Consider the following 22,025-nt stretch of genomic DNA (forward strand, 5'->3'; position numbering starts at 1 on the left):
CTTCAGCTAAGCTGATGTAGAAACAGATACAGTGTTTGTTTACACACAGAACTCAAGCCATTGAATTAAATTAAAAAATTGAATTAAAAGTTGAATTAAACCACACTAACTCATTTTAAACTGGCATCCGGGATCAAGGTGGATCTGGAATCGAGGGAGGGCGTCCTGCGGCGCGCCCCAGCTCCGCCGCTCCCCGCGGCCGCGCCAGGCGGGCTCTCGGGGCGCCCCGAGCAGCCGGCAGCGCTGGGTCTCCCCAGAAGCAGGCCCGGGCCGGCGGCGGGAGGCACCGAGGAGGCTGCCGAGCCCGTCGGGAGGCACTGTGGACGGCAGCCTGGCTGCTCACTAAGTGCAGCCTGCACCAGTCTGCGGAAGCTCTTGCCTATATATTTTTTTTCTACTGTAAAGATAAAGCAGCTTTGGAAATTATTTTTTTGATCAACTTTTGAAGTATAACTTTCAAGTATTTTTCTTTCTTGGAAGATTTTTTTAAAACGATTCTTTTTTCTAGCAAACATGTACTCGTTCCACCAGCTGCCTATTATTAAAAAGGGGGGAGGAAGCGTATTTCTACTTATTTCTTGCAGCGTTACCCAGCTGCACCCTCACAACACGCACCAGGCCGCCGCCCGCGCCCCTCAGGGAGCGGCGCCGCGGTCGGCCCGCGCCTGCGTCGGGGGCGGGGCGCGGGGGGAGAGGGGGAGGAGACAGCGCCTGAGCGACGGCCCTTCCGGCGTATGGGAGCGAGCGGCCCCCGGCGGCCATCTTAACTGAGGGCAGGCCGCGGCGTGGGTCGCGGCGCCATGTCCTTTGAGGGCGGGCTGCCTCGCTCCCCGCCCCTGTGCCTCGGAGCCGCTGGCGGCGCCTGCCCGTGAGTCGTGGGGCCGCGACAGGGGCCGCGGCGGGCTGGCTGCCGCCCCGCTGCCGCCTCCCGAGGGTCGCGGTGCGTGGCGGGGCCCGGGAGCGCGGCTGGAGCGGGCCGCGCCGCGCCGCGCCCCCCTGGCGGCAGGAGCCCGACTCGGCCGGGGGGCAGGCGGAGCCGGCGATGGCGTGCGGCCACCGCGGAGCCGGCGGGAAGAGGAGTAGAGACGGGTAGAGACGGCGGAGGAGCTGAGTGCTGTCGCGGAAGGTTTTCGGGGAGCACTTGTCGCTCCCGGCGGGCAGTGAGCAATAAAACCCGGCTGCTGATCTGCCTGGTTTTATTGTCCTGGCTTTTCCGCACCAAGTGTTGCCGAGGGTCAGAGCAATGCGGGTAGTTAAGCTGCTGACTCGGACTGACTTGGCACTTTTTTATTTATTTATTTATTCTCTATGTTTGAAATTATTGCATTTGAATTATGGGTCTACTCCATCTAAAATGGTTAGCAGGACTAAGACTCAAGGGCTTGTTTCTGCACAACTTAAGTAATTATATCTCCGAACAGGATTTAGGCTAAATCACAAAGTCATAGACTACTTTATTTTGGAAGGGCCCTTTTAGAGGTCACCTGGTCCAGCCTGCCTTCTTTCAAAGCAGGGCTGACCTCAAGGGGGTGTAGAGTTGTCTGGGGCTTTCTCCAGTTGGGATCTGAGTATCTCTTAGGAGCTCATTCGCATGGGTACTAGGTGTCCTGAAAGGTATAAGTCATTGAAGGCAAACTGAGCGTGTCCATTATATATGTAGAAGGGAATGAATGCTAAAGACTCCTGCTTCCAAAACAAGCTAACTAAGAGTCACCTGTTTGTATAGCTGAAAGGCTCAGCAGGAACTTGGCAGGATGAAGCCTGTCATTGTGGTGCATGGTGGAGCTGGCCAGATCTTTAAAGAACGAGAAAAAGGATGTCGTTCTGGGGTTGTCAGAGCTGCCCTGCGAGGTTATGGGATCCTGAAGCAAGGAGGCACCGCCTTGGATGCGGTTGAGGAGGCAGTGCGATCAATGGAAGATGATCCTCATTTCAATGCAGGTAACTTCTCAAGAACGTTACTGTTACCAAGAATTAAATGGATTTAAAATCATTATGTATTTAAAATGTTTAGTTCTGCTAATTCTGAAAACACTGACTTGTGTTTTCTTTGAATTTTGCGCATGGCAGTGGAGTAAATGTTTGCATTACAAATACTTTATTTCTCTGCATAATAAAACAGCATGGTATGTATGCCAGTTTCTTATGAGCATGCTCAGGCAGATGAGTTAATTTTTCTTAGTTTTCAAACATTTTATACCTGCTGCTTCATTTTAGTAATGCCATATTATTGTTCTGTAAGTGTTCTCCTATTATTGTGTGGTGTCTTCAAGACATGGATTTCTTAATGGAATATATGTTTAGTTAATGTTAATATTAAATCATTTGAACGTGACCTTGAGCAAAATTTGAGCCTTAATTTGGCCTTTATTGCCTGAGGAAGGCTTTTCTTGGAAATTTTATTTTTTTTAATTAATACTTGTAATTAGTGTTTTGGTAAATAATATAAAAATAATGCAATAATGGTATGTCATTGAATTTGTACGTTAAAGGTTTTTAAATGAACTTCTTATCAGAAAATACAAACATATTATTTGTTATTTTTCTCCTTTTCATATGACCTCAGGTTTATTGTTCTGATGAATTTTAGTGAAAATATTTCCCCACCTCCACCAAGGTCTATCAGGAATGAACAGGAAAAAGAGACTTGTTGGTGTTTGGTGTTTTAGATACTGTGTTTGTTTGTAATGTGGACATCCTGTTTGCAGAGATTTACTTATTTTTCTCACCTTGTAATTGAGGGTGAGGGAAAGATTTGACTTTAATATTAAAGTTACATTGATTGTAACTGACTTGGGTTGAACTTCTTGCCTTTTAGAGAATTGTGAAACACAGGTGGAGGTGTCATGTACTATGAGACTATTATATAATTAATGTCAGGTTTTTGTTCTCTTGTAGCTTATAACTTAGCGTATTAATTTGTGTTTCTCTTTGACAGATTTAGAAAACTGGTACTAACCTTTAGGGCTTTGTACTGCTTAGGTCAGCAAATCAGTACCTATTCAGGTTTTAGCTCTTGTCATGCTTCCTGGGGTATGTCTCAAAATACCTTCTCTGGCCAGACAATTTAGATTTCTTGTTTTAAAGACATCAGCTGCTTCAGGATAGGAGAAGCTGGTTGTTCTTGAGGAGCATCTCTGACTTCAGTGGAGATCTGCCTGATATTAGGTGTCCAGTTGTTGATGTGGAAGCATCTTCAATATAAATTTAAGCTTAAAGCTTCTTTGCATCTCTTCCTTAATTATTCCATGTAAATAATTGCATACTTTCTTGGTTTGTTATGCATTTTTTTTGATAGTTCTGTAAACCAAAGTTATGCAGACAGGAACATTTTAGCTCTGTGGGGAAAGCCTACTTTATAATGGTTTGCTTAGGTTCATTTAATTGACACATAACAGCCTGAGTGATTTGTACACTTCTCCTGGTAAGTAGAAGTACAAAAAGTAGCAGTTTGTGTGTTTTGAGTAAGAGATTTTTATTGTTACTGTTTTTAACCCTTTATTTGGGATCTTGTCACTAGTGTTGCTTTTTTTGAGCCATGACGAGCTTTGGGAAATGGGTGAAAAGAGGTGAAATGACACATGACAGAAAATTTTCCTTATCTTGGTGCATTGATCTGGTTCTTCATCTGGAGACATTTTCACAGACTTCTGCTCCACCTCTATTTCTAACTTGTTTCTGGTGTTGTGGGAGGAAAGGTTGGGCAGACATTTCAAAGCTACCTTTTTTTCACCAGAGCAAGAATTGCAGTCTTTCTGAGTTGAGTCATTGAGCCAGCAACTTTAAGCAGTGTGTTTTCCTTTAGAAACGATCTTATTTGAGGACAGGATCTTAGTCTCTACCATATTCAGTAACTTCTAGTTATAAGTTAACACTATAGTTAGTGTATGAAATGCAAAATGTTTGTGTGACAGCCTTTTTCATGGTCTGAGGTCATGTTTATCCTTGATGGAAAATAAGCTTTTTTCTTCTTCTTTTTGGTCTGAGGGCATTTACTCCAACTTACTCTTTGTATAAATATTGAGTTATTAGAACCTTGTTTGTAATATATTAAATGAGCAAATTTTAGCCACACTTGTTTAAACTGTGGCTTTGTGAACCTTAAGCCCTTGTTCAAGTTAGACTATTTTGATCTAAATGGCAAGTAGTCTTGTAATCACTTATGTATACATCTAACTGTGTTAATGCTTATTAGATACAGCTGCTCTCAGTAGTTGGAGAGAATGAGCTGTCATCTATGTGAAGAGGGCCCTGATTGGAGTGGCTGTTTAAAGCTCACCATGTGGCATTTCTCTCTGTAAAAGAAAAGGCAGTTTTATTGTAATGTTTTTTTCTACATTACAATTCTACATGGACATTGCTAAGAGGCAACAAGGAAGATTGAGATGAATGCACATAAGGGTCAAGCTATGTCCCTTTTCAAATAATAGAGTTCAGCTGTACTTTAGTTGTGTAGGCTTGATATTAGGACTCAGAAAATATACTGTCTTCTAAAATTACCAACCTAGTGAGTTGTGCAGCATATAACTTGCAATAAATTCATCAAGTTCTGCTTGTGGTGAGGAAGTGGTCGTGGCTCTCTTTACCTTCATGCCATATCTCTAATGATCAGCAGTATTTACTAGCTTGGTCTGTGTACTTTGGCTATAAGAACTATCATTCCAGTACAATGATCATTGCATACTCTTTCCTTAGTCTTTTTGCTGGACTTACCTACAGTGTAGTCTCTAGATAGAGGGAATTGGGGTAATCCTCCAAGCATCTTGCTGTAATTTGGAAAATGCCAGATGCATTCATTATTTGTGGTCCCTTAGATTTTACCCTCTTTGTGTTTCTGCTTTGTTCCTCTGCCCTTGACTCATAACTGAGACAAACTTTTTTTTTTCTTTCTTTTCTCCTCCTAGTGCTGCTGCAATTAGGTAGTATCCTTAGAGGCAGGTAGACCCAACCTGTCATGCTGGAAGGCTGGTGAAAAGAAAGTCTGATCTGGAAGCACATCAGTAACCAACCAGGGGGTATTTGTAACTGCAGAAGGAAGGGTTCATGCTACTTCAGCTAAGCAGAAGTTTTGTTGTTTAGCCTTGCCTTGTGGTACCAACTTTCATTGCCATCAGCAGATAGGTCTAGGTAGATCCCTAAGAAAAGTGGGATGAATTGTGCTTTGAGGGTGCCTACCTATCTCCATTGGCTATAGAAGGAGCTTTTTGTAGGCAGCTGCCTTCAGCCAGATGAACTCTCCAGACGTTTTCTGCTCAGGATATGACAAGAGTAGCTTATTTAAGCTTTGGGGAAAAGAAGGGCTCCTTGCTTTTAGCAAGAAAGAGGAAGCTCAGTTTTGTATGTGTTAATTTACAGGAGGTGGATGCCTGACACAGATGATTAATCATAGTGAATAAAATGCTAAGATATATCCCCTGAAAGATCTCCAGTAGGTATGGATTACTATAAATGCAGTCATGCAAGGGACTGGTAGGACTTTCTCTGGAGCCGTGCTGTTGTCACTGGTGTCTGAGAAGGCTTCTAGTTGTAGTGGGGATTTCAAGATCATGGGCTAGAGAGCCTGCCATGTGAAAGAAAACTAAGCATGCTGTGACATGGCTTATCTAATAAAATAATAAAAGACTTACTCCTTGCATCAGAATAAGGAGAAGCTGGAAGAATGATGTTAGCACAGGGGGGGCACAAGGAAATTGCCTATAAGCTCCACATAGATCAGGGTAGTTTGTAAACTAGCATGTTCTGAATGATGCAGGACTGAACTCTGGAATAGCTTTTGGTTTTGGAGAGGGGCAAAAAATAATTTTGGGGGGCAGAATTCAAGTGTGTGAGAGTTGAAGGGGATTTGAAGACTACAGGAGGAGGATTACAGGATTTTGTTGCCGTGTGGAACAGAGGATTGAACTTTGTATTTTCAGGTCTGAAAAACACTGGTATAGAAGTCTCATGTCAACAGTTATTAACAGTGGTTTTTGACTTGCTTTAATGTTGATTTAACAGAATAAAAAACTGTTTTAGCTTTGCATAGTCTTCAGGTCTTTCTACCTGGATTAGAGTGAGTCTACCCAGATGTGTGTGTGTATGCGTTTTTTTAAAAAACTTATTTTTGTATTTGGCCTTCTTCATTACTATTAGCAAGACTTGTGCACTTGATCACTTACAACTTACCATTCCCCTGTGGTACAGTTACTGGCATTATTTAAAGGGGGAAAAAAAGCTATTTGCGTTATCTTATTTTAGATCTCATTAATTTTAGATTAGGTTAGTGATAGCACAGATAAAATGTTGGGTAGTTATTTTCTTCTATAATTATTACCTGATACTGCTTTTGTATGTGTGTGGTTTTTAGGGTGTTTTTTTTAAATTCTTTCTTCTACTGTTGGCGATGAAGAACTTGGTATTTCAAGTTTTTGGCACGCTAGTGAGTAGATGCTTTAGCCTTTTATTCTGCTCTATCAATTTCAGCAATTTCCTGGACTGTTAGTGAGATACTAATCTCCTAATAGGATTGAACCCTGAACTGTTTTACTGAGTTGTTTTGTATCCTGCAATTGAGAAAAATGTAAAATAGCTTTATGTGCACATAAGTGATTTGGGAGATAGAGTCCTGTTTATGACTGTTTATCACTTTATCTTCCATACTGTTTCAGATGGGTTTACACTAATGGCATTCCATATACTGAATTAATGATTTGCATTTGAGTCACAAGTGTGTGTCCCATCAGATAAAAGAACAAAAAACCCTTCATTTTTAAGTAGTCATTGTACCACGTGAGACTTCTGTTAATGGCACTGGGTTTTGCCAAGTATAACCATACATGGCAGTGTTTCTGCAATTCTTTTTATAATCAGAAGGTAGTCACTTTCAATAGGCCAGAAGACAAACTGGGAAAGAGAAAGCCTGCTTGATAACATCTAATAACTGAATAATGTGATGGTTAGCTCTTAACTTTCTTCCTTTCCTCCCCCCCCTTCTGTTTTTTTTCTGTAGGCTGTGGATCTGTTCTAAATGAAAAAGGTGAAGTAGAAATGGATGCCATTATTATGGATGGAAAAAATCTAGCCTCTGGAGCAGTATCTGCAGTTAAATGTGTAGCAAACCCAGTAAAACTTGCTCGACTTGTCATGGAAAAGGTATGCTGAATGTGTGCTTGGATATGAAATTTTCTTTCCCTTAGGAGTTCATCCAGTATATGATACACCTTGCTGATGATATTTGTGTAGTGCTTTAAATTGGGAAAGAAGGCAGAAATGGGTGGTAGTATTTGGAAAATATGATCGTGGCCATAAAGAACCATAAGAAGGGTTTTTAATGCTGTTTGGCATTTAAAAATAGCATTCTAAGAAAACCTGCACTGTGACAGGCAATTGGAGATTCAAGAAGCTGACCTATGCATGTCAGTCTGGTGTGCCATAGCTAGTGTTGAAAGTTTTGGTGTATTTTTTTTTTAAGCTGTTATGCTGTCACTGAGTCTTCTACTTGACCTTAGAAGGTAGAAGCTGGATAATGGGACTAGCGACTTTGCAATGACACGAAACTGAACTAAATGACACAATAATTCATCCGTCCATATTGTATAGTATTATGGTATTCTATGTGGCCTTCTCCATTTTGACCTAATCAAATGGTAGCCCTAGTGGTAATCATGACCTTTCCAGCAGTAGAAGGTAACACTAGCACTGTATAATGAGGACAGAGATTTTTCCAAGAGAATCAAACTTACCATTCAGGGCAGCACAATGATTACTACTTGCCTTACCTTCTACGTAAAATCAATCCCTATTACTATATTCCACAGCAGATTTTTCTGGTTTTTCAGAAATGGTGCAATTGCTATGGTTCAGATGATAAAGTAGGCTATTTATGTGATATGTGCATCTGTTTTACAATAACTAGACTCTGACTGTGATCAAAAAGTTTGTACCATTTCTGGTATGTGCATTTTTCATCCTGCTAGTGCAACTACACTGTGATTGAAAAGGGATTGTATTTGCAAGAACACTTATTAACAAAGAGGATTTATTTTTCTTTAACCTTTCAAACTGCCTTTTGAGAAAACAAAATCTCTTTTTATAAAGGAAGATTTAAATGAAGCTTGTCCTCAGAAGCTTTCAGAAGACGTAAGAATATTTTTGCCCTTAATTGGAGGTAGTTCTGTTTTTAAAAGCAGAACTTTTCAGTAAAAGAGTTAATACAGATATTTTTAAAAAATGTGTACCTACCAGAGAACAATACTTAAACTTGTGATGAATAAGACTTTTGTCCCTTTATATGGAATTTATCTTGTTATTTAGCTAGGGCAAATAAATGAGTATAATTGGTAGACAGCTTCACAAGACCAGATGCTTTGTAATTTGAGAATTTAGGTAGAGGTTCAGGGGAGTAATCTCTTTCAGGATGCTAGGGGGAAAAGTTTGTATTTTCTTTTTCTGTAAATCATTTCTTTTAATGCCATTGTTCAGTTCATGTTCAGAAATCACTGATTTCATCCTCTAATGATGAAATCCCATTTAAGACACAAGAATAAAGTCAAGACAACAGAAATTGGTTTTTGAGAAAATAACACCCCAAAGCATTTAAAAGAAAAAAAAAAAAAGAAATAAACCTTCCTCCTCCCTCAAAAATCCCAAACAACAACAACAAAAAATAAAAAATCCTATGTCTTTGTCATGTGTAATGAGGTCTGTGTTGTCATTGTATGACACTTCTAGTGCTCAAAAAATCGAGGCTAAATTTGAAATGAAATAATAAAATCCAACTGTACAGGACCTAACATAATTGTATGGCTCTAAAAACATGAAATGAGAAGGACTTCTATTTTGTGGTAAAGTGTGTTTCTGTTTGCCGAGATACCAGGAATTCTGTGTAAATTATAAAGATTAAATGTTTATGTTAGCATGAACTGCTTGATATATCTTAAGGTAAGTTTTTGCAGCTTCTGTGGTAGATATTACAAACGGAAATATCAACTGATGATGCTCTTCTGTTGGTCTTAAGTAGGAATTATGTGACAGCAGCTCGGGCTATTTCACAGTACTTTTCAGAGTACATCTTATTTGTTATGTTTTACTGTGGATAAACCTAGTCTTCTTTTGACACTGCATGTGTTGTTTTAATGGATACCCTGTTCATAGAAGATAACAGCTAAAGGAAAATATTCTATTAAATGAATGAAAGCCTTTTCCATATATAGTATTTCTTTTCTTTGGGGCAGGGGGGAACAAGGGAAGAAGAACATTAGGTATGGAATTAGAAAATACTTTGAACTTGGTGACCTGTGGATGATGGAGTTGGAGTTTTCATGGGGTCTTGAGCATATTTAAAAGAAGAAGGAAAAAAAAAAAACACTATCACCAGCAAAAAGCACCTCTTGTAGTTATCTGTATTTCTGTTCCTTTTGTGGAACAATAGGTGCTCCATCTGGTGGTTAAAGTAACTTCTTAAAATTCTGCTGCACAAGTGTATCTTGTAGGCTGTTACAGCATCGCTGGGCTGAAATTTGTCCAAATATGTGGTGTGGTAAAAAGGAGAGCACCAGAATAATTTCCATTCATGGCTTAATAAAATATTGAACATACCACTCTCTACAGATGAAAGGCTTTGTTCATTAACTAATCCAGCGAATCCTTGAGAAAGCAATTAAATTCCTGTTAAATTCCTGTTATTTTTGTTCACTGAAAACATGGACTGAAGGGACTCTATTTTTTCAATGGCATGGGTAGTGTTTCCCCCCCCCCCTCCCCCCCCAGCTCCAGCACATTTAGTAGGCGGATCTCATGAACATTGAAACACTGCTTCACTGCAGTACGTGAGCTGCGTGTGTATATGTTTTCCCCTACAGAATCGCCTATCCCTTTAAATTAGGCAAGGAGAACTTAGCTTGGAACATAGGCGCCTTAACACAAAGGTGCTAACTTCTGCTGTGTTTTGTGTGATGCCGGGATTGTCAAATAAACAGCAATTTTGATATGAATTCCAGGCAAGTGCAGAAGCCTGAGGATCTTTTTCCTTCCCACATTCCATAAAACTTATGAAACTTGCTATCATTTCTTATTCAGACCTTTTAAGTCTTTTTGGACTGCTTTGTATGTCTGTGTCCCAGAAGAGTCAGGCACTTAAAGTTCACAAATGCATTCATGAAGCTATAGAAGAAGGATGAGACAAATACGCTTTTGTGTTTGTTTGACAATGTTCTAGTCTTTTGATGGACAGTATATACTGAAGGAAAAACAAATTGACTTCTCCTTCAGATAGTTTTTTGCAGTCCTTGCTGAGAAAAGTTATCATGGAAGCTTATTCTTCTATATGTAAATATTTCTTGTTTGTGGACCTCATGAGGGTGGGTGCATTATCACAATGTGCAGATGGGAAGGAACACTTAATATTACTCTTTAAACTTTTTCTTCTTTTAAGAAAAGAGAAAGCTTTTAAAGTGTGTATTCCTGAAGCACATAAATGATGGGGGAGATGGCCTTCTGATATACTTAAAGTCAAAAGAAAAGTTCAGTGGTATTCTCTAAAAATAAAATTTGAAGTATTGAATCATGTGCTTCTGGTGGTTTTGCTACAGTGGCAGAGGGGGGCAGTATTGCACAGAAGTTCTGTTCCAAGTCCAAGAACACTTTAACTTTGTCAGAAATAGATCTTTTCTTATTTGGTAACATCTTTTACTATGTAATATTATTGTCCGCTCTTTCAAACATACAGACAGCTTCTTCCTTGTAATCCTTAGTCTTATTCCACATAACAGTGCTGTTGTGAAGTGAGGGCTTAACTTGCAGGAAAAAGATATTTAAACTTTTTATTTGCCATATATTTGCCTTTAGGGCTACTGCATGTATGAATGACCATTCAGGAATGGATTTAAAGTGTATTCACATTTCTTGTTCGTATAAATGTTTGAAAATGTTAGTACAGAAACTGTGTTAGACTGAGGCAGAGCTCAGTATCTGTGGTTTGGGAAGAGGTTTGGCTCAAGTCTTGAATCCTTTACAAAAATGCAATGCTGTGGCTTGCTTATGGTAGTGATTGCTGGCTATTGCTTTCAAAAGCCACAGAAGTTGATGGCCTGCAGCATCTTAAAGTGTGAAGCTTTGAGACTATCATTGTTCCGCACAATCCAGCGTGACACAAATACGGAAACCTCTGGCATCCTAGCTTTAGAAGGAGGAGCAGTGTACATACCAATGGCGATGCTCTGCAGGACTTATGGCTCTGGCTGTCTGACACATGACTGCTTCCAATATCATGCAATTCTACTTTTTGGACCTCAGCTGGTCCCTGTGTGCTATGCTATAAGATCTTAAGGCCTTAAGTTAGCCTCTATGCTCTGAAATAACTTCATATGTTATCATTAGACAACCACTCTTCCAAAAGCTTTGCCATTTTGAACGGTTATGGCTGTGCACTAGTATAGGAAGTGCTTGTTTTTGGATAATTACTTTCTAAAAAAAAAAAAAAAAAAAACTAAATTCGAGCTCCAAATAAATTAGAAGACTTATGAAGCAAATCTTGTCTGGTCTTGTCTGGCAAGTTTCTCTAAAATAAAAGTTACAGCATACAGACTTCGAAGCATGGATTCAACTAAGGTTGTTGACGTAAGGTCGAGTAAGTGCCTTGCTGAATAGAGGGATCAAAACAGAACTTCTGCAAATATAATTATTGTTAAGGAGAGCAGGCAATCTTTTTGTGAAATCTGACAACAGTAAGTTCTTAAGTGTGAAATTCAGGGTCCATAAGCAGCTAGTAAGGGAAGTATTATAAATAGTGATTTAGCTGATGTTAAACTTTAGTGTATGATATTTAAGTCTTTGTTATTTTACACCTACAAGGTGTAATTACTTTGACCAGAGCAGGGATTTATTTTTTCCTTTATTTAGATAAGTAATGACTTGGTGATTGACTGAAGATGATACAAAGACGTTGCATGCAAATTAGCAAAAGGAACAAATGCCAATTTTCTTTTTCCTGCTATAATCAGTATTAAGTAGATGAATGGAGTTCTAGTCTACTAATGCTGAAGGTTTATATCTGTTGTGGAAAGCTGTAACATTTTTCTAGTGGAAGAGGAGATAGCCATTCAAATCTGGGAAGTTTAAATATAGAACCAAATTTGGAATTTCTTTAGATCCATTTTTATAAAAACAAAGAGTGGTTATACAGAATTGCTCATAGAAGACCAAACAAATATTGTGAGTGAATTTCTTTTCTGCCTTCTCCAGACAAAACACGTGCTGCTGACTGACCAAGGTGCACACCTGTTTGCTAAGGCCATGGGCGTTCCTGAAATCCCAGAGGAGAAACTCATAACTGAAAGATCCCGGGAGAGATGGAAGAAGAACCTTGAGCCAGATTCCAACCCCGAAGAGTTTCAGAAGTAGGGTTCTCATAAAATATGTTTTGTTTCTAAGTGCTGGTGACTAGTTTGTGCTATTGGTCCAAAAAACCCCAGAATTTGTAGACTTGTTCTTGGATTTGAGAATACTTCAGTTCTGATAGATAATGTGATGTGATACTGTCCTCAGGATATGTCCTCGGTGAAAGTAATGATACATCAAGTCTTCAGTATATTGCTTTGTGTAACTGTAGCTTAATGAACAAACTTCTTAATGCTCAAGAAAGAAGGTTGTTGCTCCCTTAGACTTAGTGTGGGTTTTGATTCTTTGTAGCATTAATGGTGGACAAATTTAGAACTTGTTGTTGTTCTTAAAGTCACCAGATACAGAAGTGTCTAGAGCAGCTTTAACAAGCAAGGAGGTGTAGTTATTTACCACAGAAGAGCTGTAGTTCAAAAAATCTACCGTCTGCATTAAGAGCCAATATCTATGAAAAAAGTGTGTGTGTGTATATACATATATATGTGTATATATACACACACACTATACTTATAAAAAATACATATATACATGTGTGTATATACATACTTTTTGTATATATTTTTGTATATATTTTTAATATACACATGTGTATATATTTCTGTGTGTATATATATATATATATATAAAAATAATTTTCTTATAGCTGTTTTTGGAAAGTAAATGATCAGATGTCTCTTTAAACTGGGTTAGATAGTTAAACTGCATCTGAGTGCTGAGTGCTTTAGTTGGGAGAAGAAAAACTAGGCCAAGAAGTTAAGTATAGTGGTGAATGTTAATATATATGTAACTGGATTGTATTAGACACCAGAAAATGAAAGTCATTTGAAAAATAAGCAAATCTGGCATAAGAAAGTAGAGAGGAAGGTGGAGTGGAAGTGAAAAAAGGAAAAATCATCAAGTATCAAAAATGTTTTTTCCCTACCTTGATGAGCTAGGCATAAATATTATTGTTTTAAGCTTCAATTTTTATGGCAGTGGTTGTGGCATAGGAAAATACTGTGTAACATACTGTTGCTTGTCTGTTTCTGTGAAGTAGTAGTAATAAGGGAATGAGAGATGAAGAATTTCTAGATCATAAAGAGGCAATTTCTTTGTGGGCATGTTAATCAAATCCATTAAATGGGACCACAAAAAACAAATTATATATTACTTCTGATAACTCCTAGAAAGAAAAACAAATTCACAAAACCTTTGAAAATGTGGCCTTATAAACAAAGTGAAATTATTCCTTATGAATAGACCATAAGATCTCAGTCATAGCTCATCTTCTGCATGACGCAAGTTTTTGATCCACTGCATATCAAGGACTTTATGGTGTAACTCATTCTCAAGAATTTTGAGAATTCACTGTCTTATATGTAAGTGGGAAACAGCATTGTATCTGAGCCTCTGTTCATTCTGCATAAGTTCTTAAAAAACATATTACTTATAATAGTGTTGGGCATCTTCAATTTCAGCATTGTCTCGATCTGGACTACCTGATACTGGAAGGCTTGCATATTTCTAAGGGGCTCGAGAATTTCGTTGTCTTAGTCACTGTGTTCTTTTCCTGACAACCGGTGCCCACAAACATCAGCACAAACTCAGAGTTGAAAGCAGGTCTCTTTTTGTTAGCTCATTTGTTCCTGTGCTGTGTGTAGAAAGTTCTTTGTTGTATCCACAGTGATTACGCAGAAACTTCCCTGAGGCGAACAGGCAGAAAGTGAAAGTATTATTAGTTAGAGGCAACCTAATATGAGCTCATACTGGGAAGCTGAAGGTTGGTATGTAGTTGCTGTCAGTCCTCAGGTCCCAATAATGCCTCTGTTGATTGTATTGGAAATCTTATGGGTTCATGACTGTCCACGCAGAAGTTTGGTGTCTCCAGAAAACAGACCTTTGTCTTCTGCTGGTTGTAAACCTCCACTGATTCACCAAATCTGAACATTGAGGGCATATTTCTGGGAACATGTTAAAAGTTTGATTATATTGCATGCATAACATGAGATCTTGTACCCCTTTTGCTAAGAATAAGGTGTGGTTTGTTGTATCTTCAGTCACTCATTTCAAAGATTTGTAACAGATGGATGGGTGGGAAGTCCATCTGCAGCATCATATCAGTTTGAGATAAGGTCCATCTCCACATAAATGTCAGAGCAGTCTGTAAGGTGTGTGATTCATCAGTTAACTTTGATTTGCTGTGAATGAAGCATAGGGACTGGCAGTATGATATTTTACATAAGCAGGAAGGAACCGGAAATTGATTCTCTGTGAGATTGATTGTGGGTTTCATGATGCACAAAGACTTTGACTTAATTAGCTTTGATTTTTGGGGGGTTATAGAGAGACCCTCACCAATGCCCAGACAACTTTCGAAAGTATTCTCATTCTGATCACCTGTTGGGCCGTTGCTTGAAGGATCGGTACAAAATCTTTTCCTTTATGAATGGATTTTGATATTTTGAATACATCTCTTCTAACTAGACACTATTTTATGTCATTATATGAATTACCAAGATTGGAGTATGTAGACAAACACTCAAACTCTTGCTTCTTGATACTATATTGCTTCTTAATCAATAACTGTTAAAGTGCATTACAGTAGCCTTTCACTCTCTTGCTTTCTTCCTAATATATCAATGTACTTTTTTTAAGTAGCCTCTTGCAACTGACTTTTCTGTGCTGAAGAAATCAAGCAATTATTGAGACTTTTTTCTCTTCAGTGCATGAAGATTTTTAAGCTGGTGTGCAGCTCCAACAGATTCTACTGGCAAAGTGATTTTAAACCTCAAGATTACCTGGCTACAGAGTACAAAGAAAAATATATATTAATGATGCATTATGAAATACTAGTTGAAAGGTACACAAATAACCTTTCCTTTTTGTGGCATTCAGACATTTAGGGGGATAAGGAAGAGCAAAGAGGAGGAACAGGAAGGGAATGATTCAATGGATTCATAAAAACTTTGCTTTCTCTATATATTTACCTGTTTACATTCATTATTATTAATAATAATTCAAGTTAATTTCCTTTTGAGACAAAGGAGACAATTCTTACATCTTTGAGTTGCTGTGCAGAGGAAAGTTGTGTGTCAGGTGTCACATGCAAAAAAAAAAAAAGAGAGAGAGAGGAAAAAAGAAAAGAAAGCCTATTACAGAACTCTAGAACTCTAATGATTAGAAATATTCCTGCCCTATGGGATATTTTTGTTTTTTGTTTTTTCTTTTTCTCTCCAAGTAGAAGTTTGCATGCTCTAAAGGTAAAAAGTCATAGGGGAGATGGTACAGGTCAAAAAATATCAAGAGTGTTTTCTGTGTTCTTAATTAGAAAGCTGTCAATTTTATGTATTGCTTATTAGTTTAAAAGATAATGTATTTTGTAATAAAAAGCATGGTAAAAAAGACTTTGTCATGAGCATAGATCAACCTTTAACCTTTTTCACATTGTGATTCGCTGTGATTTCTCTCTCTCTCTCTTTCTTTTTTTTTTCTTTTTTTTCTTTTTTTTTTTTTAAGTTACCTGGAAAGTAGATGGAACATGCTTTGGCATGTATGCTTTAATTCTACTTGATTTTGTGAACTGTTTTTCTTGGCAGAGACCTGGGAACAGTTGGTGCTGTTGCTATAGACAGTGAAGGAAATGTAGCTTGTGCAACATCCACTGGAGGACTCTCTAATAAACTGATTGGCCGTGTTGGTGACACAGCATGCATAGGTATGTGGTGTGGGAACTTCCCTCTTATTTTTTGGAGGTATCTCATTTAAAAAAAACACATCACATACATTCTGTCTTCTATTAGTGAATTAAAACATTAGTACCTATAAATCAGGTTCTAACATTCAAATATATCGAAACTCTGGCTCCTTAATACAACATTGAAACTGCAAGTAGAGAGTAGGAGTAGAGTTGAGTTGTCATCATCCTCCAGCACTACTTTGATCTAGGAAAATGAGGATGAGAATTTCTTTTTCTCCACGTTTCCTTAATAATAGCATTTAGATCTGACTTTTTTCTGTATGCCTTTTCTGTTCATTCTAATAATTTTATCCTTATCCCATGCTCACAGTTAAGTCAAAAATGTAGCCTGTTCTGCACTGAAATACTTTTTCCTTGATTCTTAGGAAAGTAGGTGTAACTGTAGTTACTGTGGTTTCATTATACCAGTGAGTGAGAAGTCTGAAGTGAGTGGCAACTTTGAGTAAATTCATGTTCTTGGAGAGTCCACATGACTGCATCAGAACTGAATAGGCATGGAATAAAGAAATATTTTAAGAGATCTCTTATCCAAATATAGAGAGACACTTAAAATCCTTTCCCCAGACTTGTTCCTGTCATGGTATAGACTTGCCCTTTGTTTCAGGGTTCTACCATGAAGCTGGGATTTGAGAAATAATTATTTTTAGTAAAACATGTTCCAAACTGAGATAGCACTGCTGTTTCTCACACTCTGAGTTATTAATATTCTGGTACCCTTTGCATTTTGAGTGACTTCTTTTTTTTTTTTCCAACTTCATTTTTGGTTGCAGCCTTCTCACTGAGTACTGTTGCTTGCAACTAGACTAGAGGTCTACAGGATACAGAAAGCTACTGATGCTTTTAACCATTGCAGCCTCCCACTCATATGCAGTTTGAAAAGGACATTGATGGACTTATTATGACAATGTTTTTGACGTGTAAATTGGGATCTGTTGGAAGGGAGCTATCAGATGAGGAAAGTAGGGGGAGGGAAGAATCTTTCATTGTTCTGCTTGACCTCTTTCTCCTCCCCCCAGTGCCTTGTTTATCTGTATAATCCCATGGTGCGCTTCTCCCCGAACTCCTGGGAGATATTTTTCTTCAGAGATGTGCTAGAAGCAGGAGTGCTAGACAAGCAGAAGCCTGGTGGAGAACACAGTGTGGAATGTGCCTACAAAACAGCAATGAGAAAAGAGTCTGACAGAAGAAACATCCTGCTTGAGATAAGGAGTTAGGCTTTCTTCAGGGGTGCTTTGTAATGTTCCACCAGGGCCCAGGCTCTTCAAATCTCTCATCTGCTTTTGCTTTTGCAGATAAGTCCCCCACAAACACTGGTCAATTCACCAAAGTCTTCATTTCCTTCGTATCTTTTCACGCAGTGATGTTGTCTGCCATGGCATTCTGCATCCCATTACTATTCTGCTGATCCTCAACGTATTGTCCCTTGCAGTTCTGGAAAATACTTATGCCCACTTCTGTGAAGCTCTGACGTGCTCCTGCTTCTCCTGCTCCAAGTAGATCACTACTCTTTCAGCTCTCATAACTTGACACCTGACTTCAACTCACTGTTGCTGATTTCTCTCATACATTCTACTGTTGAAATTGTGAGGCAGAAATGAGAAAGGAGTCAGTTGCTGACACTGCTTCCTGAGGTGAACAGAACTTCCATACCATTAGGGAGAAATGGTTGGTACTGTTTTTAAATAATGCAGAGCTTATAATTTATATTACAGAATATTACATTTTTTTTTTCTCTGGAAAGGAAGTGGAGGTTATGCTGACAACTATTCTGGTGCCACTTCAGCCACAGGACATGGAGAGAGCATTATGAAAGTAGTTCTAGCCCGGCTGATCCTCTATCACATGGAGCAAGGTATATTCCAAACTTCCTGTAAGCTAAAATAAGGAGGATGAGAAATGCTGCCTAACGACAGGTTTAGGTTTATGTACCATCATTATAGAGTGGTTGTCCAAAGAGTAGTTCCCAGGAGTATGTGGTTGGATCATCTCTCTTAAAAACAAACAAATAAAAAAACCCTGAAGTATTAATAAAGCTAATGTAGCCTTAAATGGGCAGAAGTATCTATACTGCTTGATGTTTAATCATGTCTTAAGTCAATGCATGTTGAAAGGTGATACTGTCTACTTTGTCATGTTTAACTGAAGTCTTCTTTAAGGAAGTCTTTTTCAGTTTGAAACTGATCTTTGTGAACAAATAAGTAGCAAGGAAAGGCAAGACATTTTTAAGGAGGAAATGGTAGAAGGTTAGGGAGAAAAGAATCAAAGGTGTAATAAAGTACGGAATTTCACATTTCTAATGAACTGTAATGTTCCCTATTTTAAGAGCTTGGATTATAGCAGCAGAAGTGCTTTAAAGATGCTTTAAAATAACTATGATTTAAATTTTCATTTTGTTTTGGAAAGTGTACTAAACTGACTGGGTGGGTATGCGGTAAACAGCTGACACAGTATGTCTTATGTGACTGTAATATAATCTGACTGTGGGATGATCCTTTGGAGCTCTACCTTCATGAGTTAGCCTGTCATCCAAACCCTTGATTATATTACAGCCTGTAAACATAGCCAGATAACATACTTGCATTGCATGCAGTTGAAGAACCATTAATATAGATATCACTATTTTTAGAAAGCTGTAGCTTTTGAGCATTGCAACAAGTTACCTTGAGATCAATGCAATTTGAAAGTTTTCCAACTATTTCCATTTAAGTTTTTGTTAGAGAAGCAGTAAGTAGAGAGACAAGTAATAGCAGAGCATATTTTAGTTAAGCTTCTTTAGTGCTGTTTTCATATAATAGCTGTATTTCTCTGCAATACTCTTGTTTCATCCTAAGCATAAAATATACCTACAGATTATTTCTTACAGTTCTAACATGTCATGGTCTCTCCTCACTCCCCATATTATACTACTGGTCATTGGATTTGTAAATAGCTTTCTAATCTTTATTTAGTCTGAACTGTGCAAGGCAGTTTCTTGTCTTGCTTAAAGTTAACTGCACTGCAAAAACTTATACATTGATATCAGTTATCTTGCTTGTGATTTACCAGTAGGAAAGGAGAACAAGGCTCAAATTAAAAGGAGAAAGAAAGTAAGAAAGGAAAAAAACTGTTTTGCACTTGTTCACCCTGCCCGTGCTTGCTTTACCTTCATTCACCCTGCCCAGAAATGTAACTTGGCTGCCAGGAAAATACATCAACAATAAGCAGTTCCTTCACATTTCAAGGAAGGCACTGAAACTAATCCCCCAAATTATTTCAACTTCTGAGTCCTTGAGCTGTCAACCAAAGTAGCATATTGAAGAACAACTATAAAACCTAACGCACTGTTTGGTTCTTCAGTAACTTGCACAGTGAATATCTTATTTTGGGACCAGTACTGCAGAATGTACTTACATGCTTAGAGAATAAATTTTGTCAGTCTTAACAACTATTGGAATCCATGCCTTATGGTGGCAGCTGTTGTCTCGATGGAGAAAATCAAAGTGAAATATTGACCCTTTGAAGTCAGTGCTACTGACTTGAATAGTCACAATGTCACCCATGCTGGCAGAGAATGGACTTTTATCCTATCAGTCACAAGGGCTGTGAATAATTCTGGTTCTACTGTTTTTGTTTGGTTTTGACTCAAAGTTTTGAGGGAAGGCATACAGGTCAGTTATTCTGCAGAAAGCATTACAGATGATACATATCTTAGACTGAGACAAAGCTAACTGCATTCCTGAATAGATACTCAAACTTGTAGTGAGCAAATATCCTGCAGCTATTACAGGCCTCTGTGTATGATGTACACAATAATTTTGATTTAAATATTCCTGTTAATATAAATTAAGTGTTAAGAAAAGATGGAATTTGCTTTGCTGCCATTTTATCTGATGCCTAGTTCATTTAGTCCTCATCTTCCTTGATACTTTCAGAAGTTTCAGGAAGAGTTGTACCTGCTCTGAGCTCCATTGTGTCCAGTGGAATTGGAACAAACATAAGGACTGAAACTGACTATTAATACGTATTTAATCATAAATACTTCAGACCTAGTTTGTGACAGACCTTTGATGGAAAGCTTGCAGGCTGCCATTTTTCTGCTCAGATGCCTGCACATGAGGTGTTGTCTTGAACACAGAGTTGAGTTAATCTATGTTGAAGACTAACACTGAAGTATGATCTGAAGCTATTCAGATTCTGTCTCTGCGGCAGCACCATGCCATAGCAACTATTTGCAACCATGCAGAGGCTTCCTATAAAGTAAGCGGTTCCTCTACTGTACTAGGAATTTATTGATTTATTGTCAGTTTAGTTAAAGGATGAATTAGATTTGCTTGGCTCCTTTTAGGATGGGGGAGGGAACTTGAAGGAAATTTTAAAGTTTATTCCAAAAAGATATTGTATAGTTAACTTGTTCTTCTTTTCAGGGATGTCGCCAGAGATGGCTGCTGACACTGCATTAGACTACATGAAAACACGAGTTGGGGGCTTGGGGGGTGTCATTGTTGTTAACAATTCAGGGGAGTGGGCAGCAAGGTTCTCCACCAAGCAGATGTCCTGGGCTACTGTAAAGGATGATCAACTGTACTATGGGATTTTTACTGGGGAGAGGCATACAAAATCTGTTGATGAAGCACTTTCATCTGAAAGTGAGGGATTCTGAGAATGAAGAAACATAGTAAGAAAAAATGAAGACTTCCAATTTTTTTGAGAATGATGACTTAATTTTTCTGAAAAATATGCTCTTTGTTCATAGGCATTGCACGCTTACAGTCAAAATGAAACCTGGGCAGACTGGTCATGGATATTAGTGTTTGTTAATATCTTTGGAAAATCGTGAAATTTTCCCCTTCTAGATAAGGAAGAGAATGGGCAGTAAAGGTGTACAGATTTCCTGATTAGTGTGCACTCTGCACTAAAGGGAGACTAAGCCTCAGTGTTAGAGGATGGGCTTGGAAAGGACTTTCTCAGCAACTCCTTCCAGGATGACTTGAGGCGAATACTTCAGTAATTAAAAACTAAATTTTGAATGATGCTTCGCTGTAGAGTCTTTTGAACAGTCATCTCATGATAACATTTTTGCTTACTGTTAAGGGAAGCTTATTCACAGGCTTGAAGTAACTGTCAGGAGAAAAAAAAAGTGAAGTAAAGAAGCTAGCTTTTCTTAGGAGTTGGGAAGTGTGGTATGTGCTGGGGAGTCTTATTTTATTCTGTTCATAGGCATCAGACCTAGAATTAAAAAACACTGATGTATGTTTTCTTTAAATCAAGATCTCTCCAAAAATACAAAATATTAAACTACCTGATTTTTAAAAATGATTTAGTATTACCTCTTTTCAGTACTGTTTCTTCATTAAGATTTTGTAATTGTGAAGGAAAACCATGAAATATTCTTGCTTTTTTGTTTTCTAATTTAACTACATCATTTGTGTGTTGAGACAGTGTAATAATATTGTACATTTTAGCTAGTGCCATGACTTCCATTTCCTATGAAGACAGATTTGTATATTATAATTATATTATAATTAAATACGATCATACTGTGGAATGTTCCCTTTATAAGATAACGCAAATAAACATGGAAAAAATCTTCAATTATGTTTTGAAATTATTCATACCTGTATCCCAGCTTCAATAAGCCATGTTATTGAGTTAGCTCATTCAGACTGGTATGGCTGCCAAGATTGTCTAATCTCCTCTCTACTTTAATCTGTGGTTTATTAGATGTTGCAGATGACTGGATGTGGACATTGATGGTTCAGGAATAGACAGCTCATGTAAAACAACCTTGGGGTACTCTTGTACTTTGTTGCACAAGAGAGCATAGAAGGTGGCTACTGATCTGATCATTAGCAGTTTATGAATTAAACAGTACTTAAAGTATGCCTGCCTTTTGACTTTAAAGGGAAATAGTCTTTTGGACTAAAAAATAATTTGT

The 22,025-nt window shown here is 38.2% G+C and overlaps 1 protein-coding gene across 2 annotated transcripts; it reads left to right on the forward strand.

The window, feature by feature from the left end:
* The first annotated feature begins 779 nt into the window (after nucleotides 1–779).
* ASRGL1 (asparaginase and isoaspartyl peptidase 1) lies at nucleotides 780–21,663 on the forward strand. Of its 2 annotated transcripts, none has more exons than XM_062571081.1 (7): nucleotides 780–868; nucleotides 1,727–1,941; nucleotides 6,989–7,131; nucleotides 12,220–12,374; nucleotides 15,951–16,069; nucleotides 17,853–17,963; nucleotides 20,515–21,663. In XM_062571081.1, the coding sequence occupies exons 2-7, from the start codon at nucleotides 1,755–1,757 to the stop codon at nucleotides 20,748–20,750; spliced, it is 951 nt and encodes a 316-aa protein (XP_062427065.1). In that variant the 5' UTR covers nucleotides 780–868; nucleotides 1,727–1,754; the 3' UTR covers nucleotides 20,751–21,663. The 2 variants fall into 2 exon arrangements, with proteins under 2 accessions (XP_062427065.1, XP_062427066.1); XM_062571082.1 differs by lacking the exon at nucleotides 780–868 and adding an exon at nucleotides 991–1,089.
* Nucleotides 21,664–22,025: the final 362 nt, after the last annotated feature.

This window comes from Rhea pennata, chromosome 3 (genome assembly GCF_028389875.1).
Source record: "Rhea pennata isolate bPtePen1 chromosome 3, bPtePen1.pri, whole genome shotgun sequence".
Taxonomy (NCBI): domain Eukaryota; kingdom Metazoa; phylum Chordata; class Aves; order Rheiformes; family Rheidae; genus Rhea; species Rhea pennata.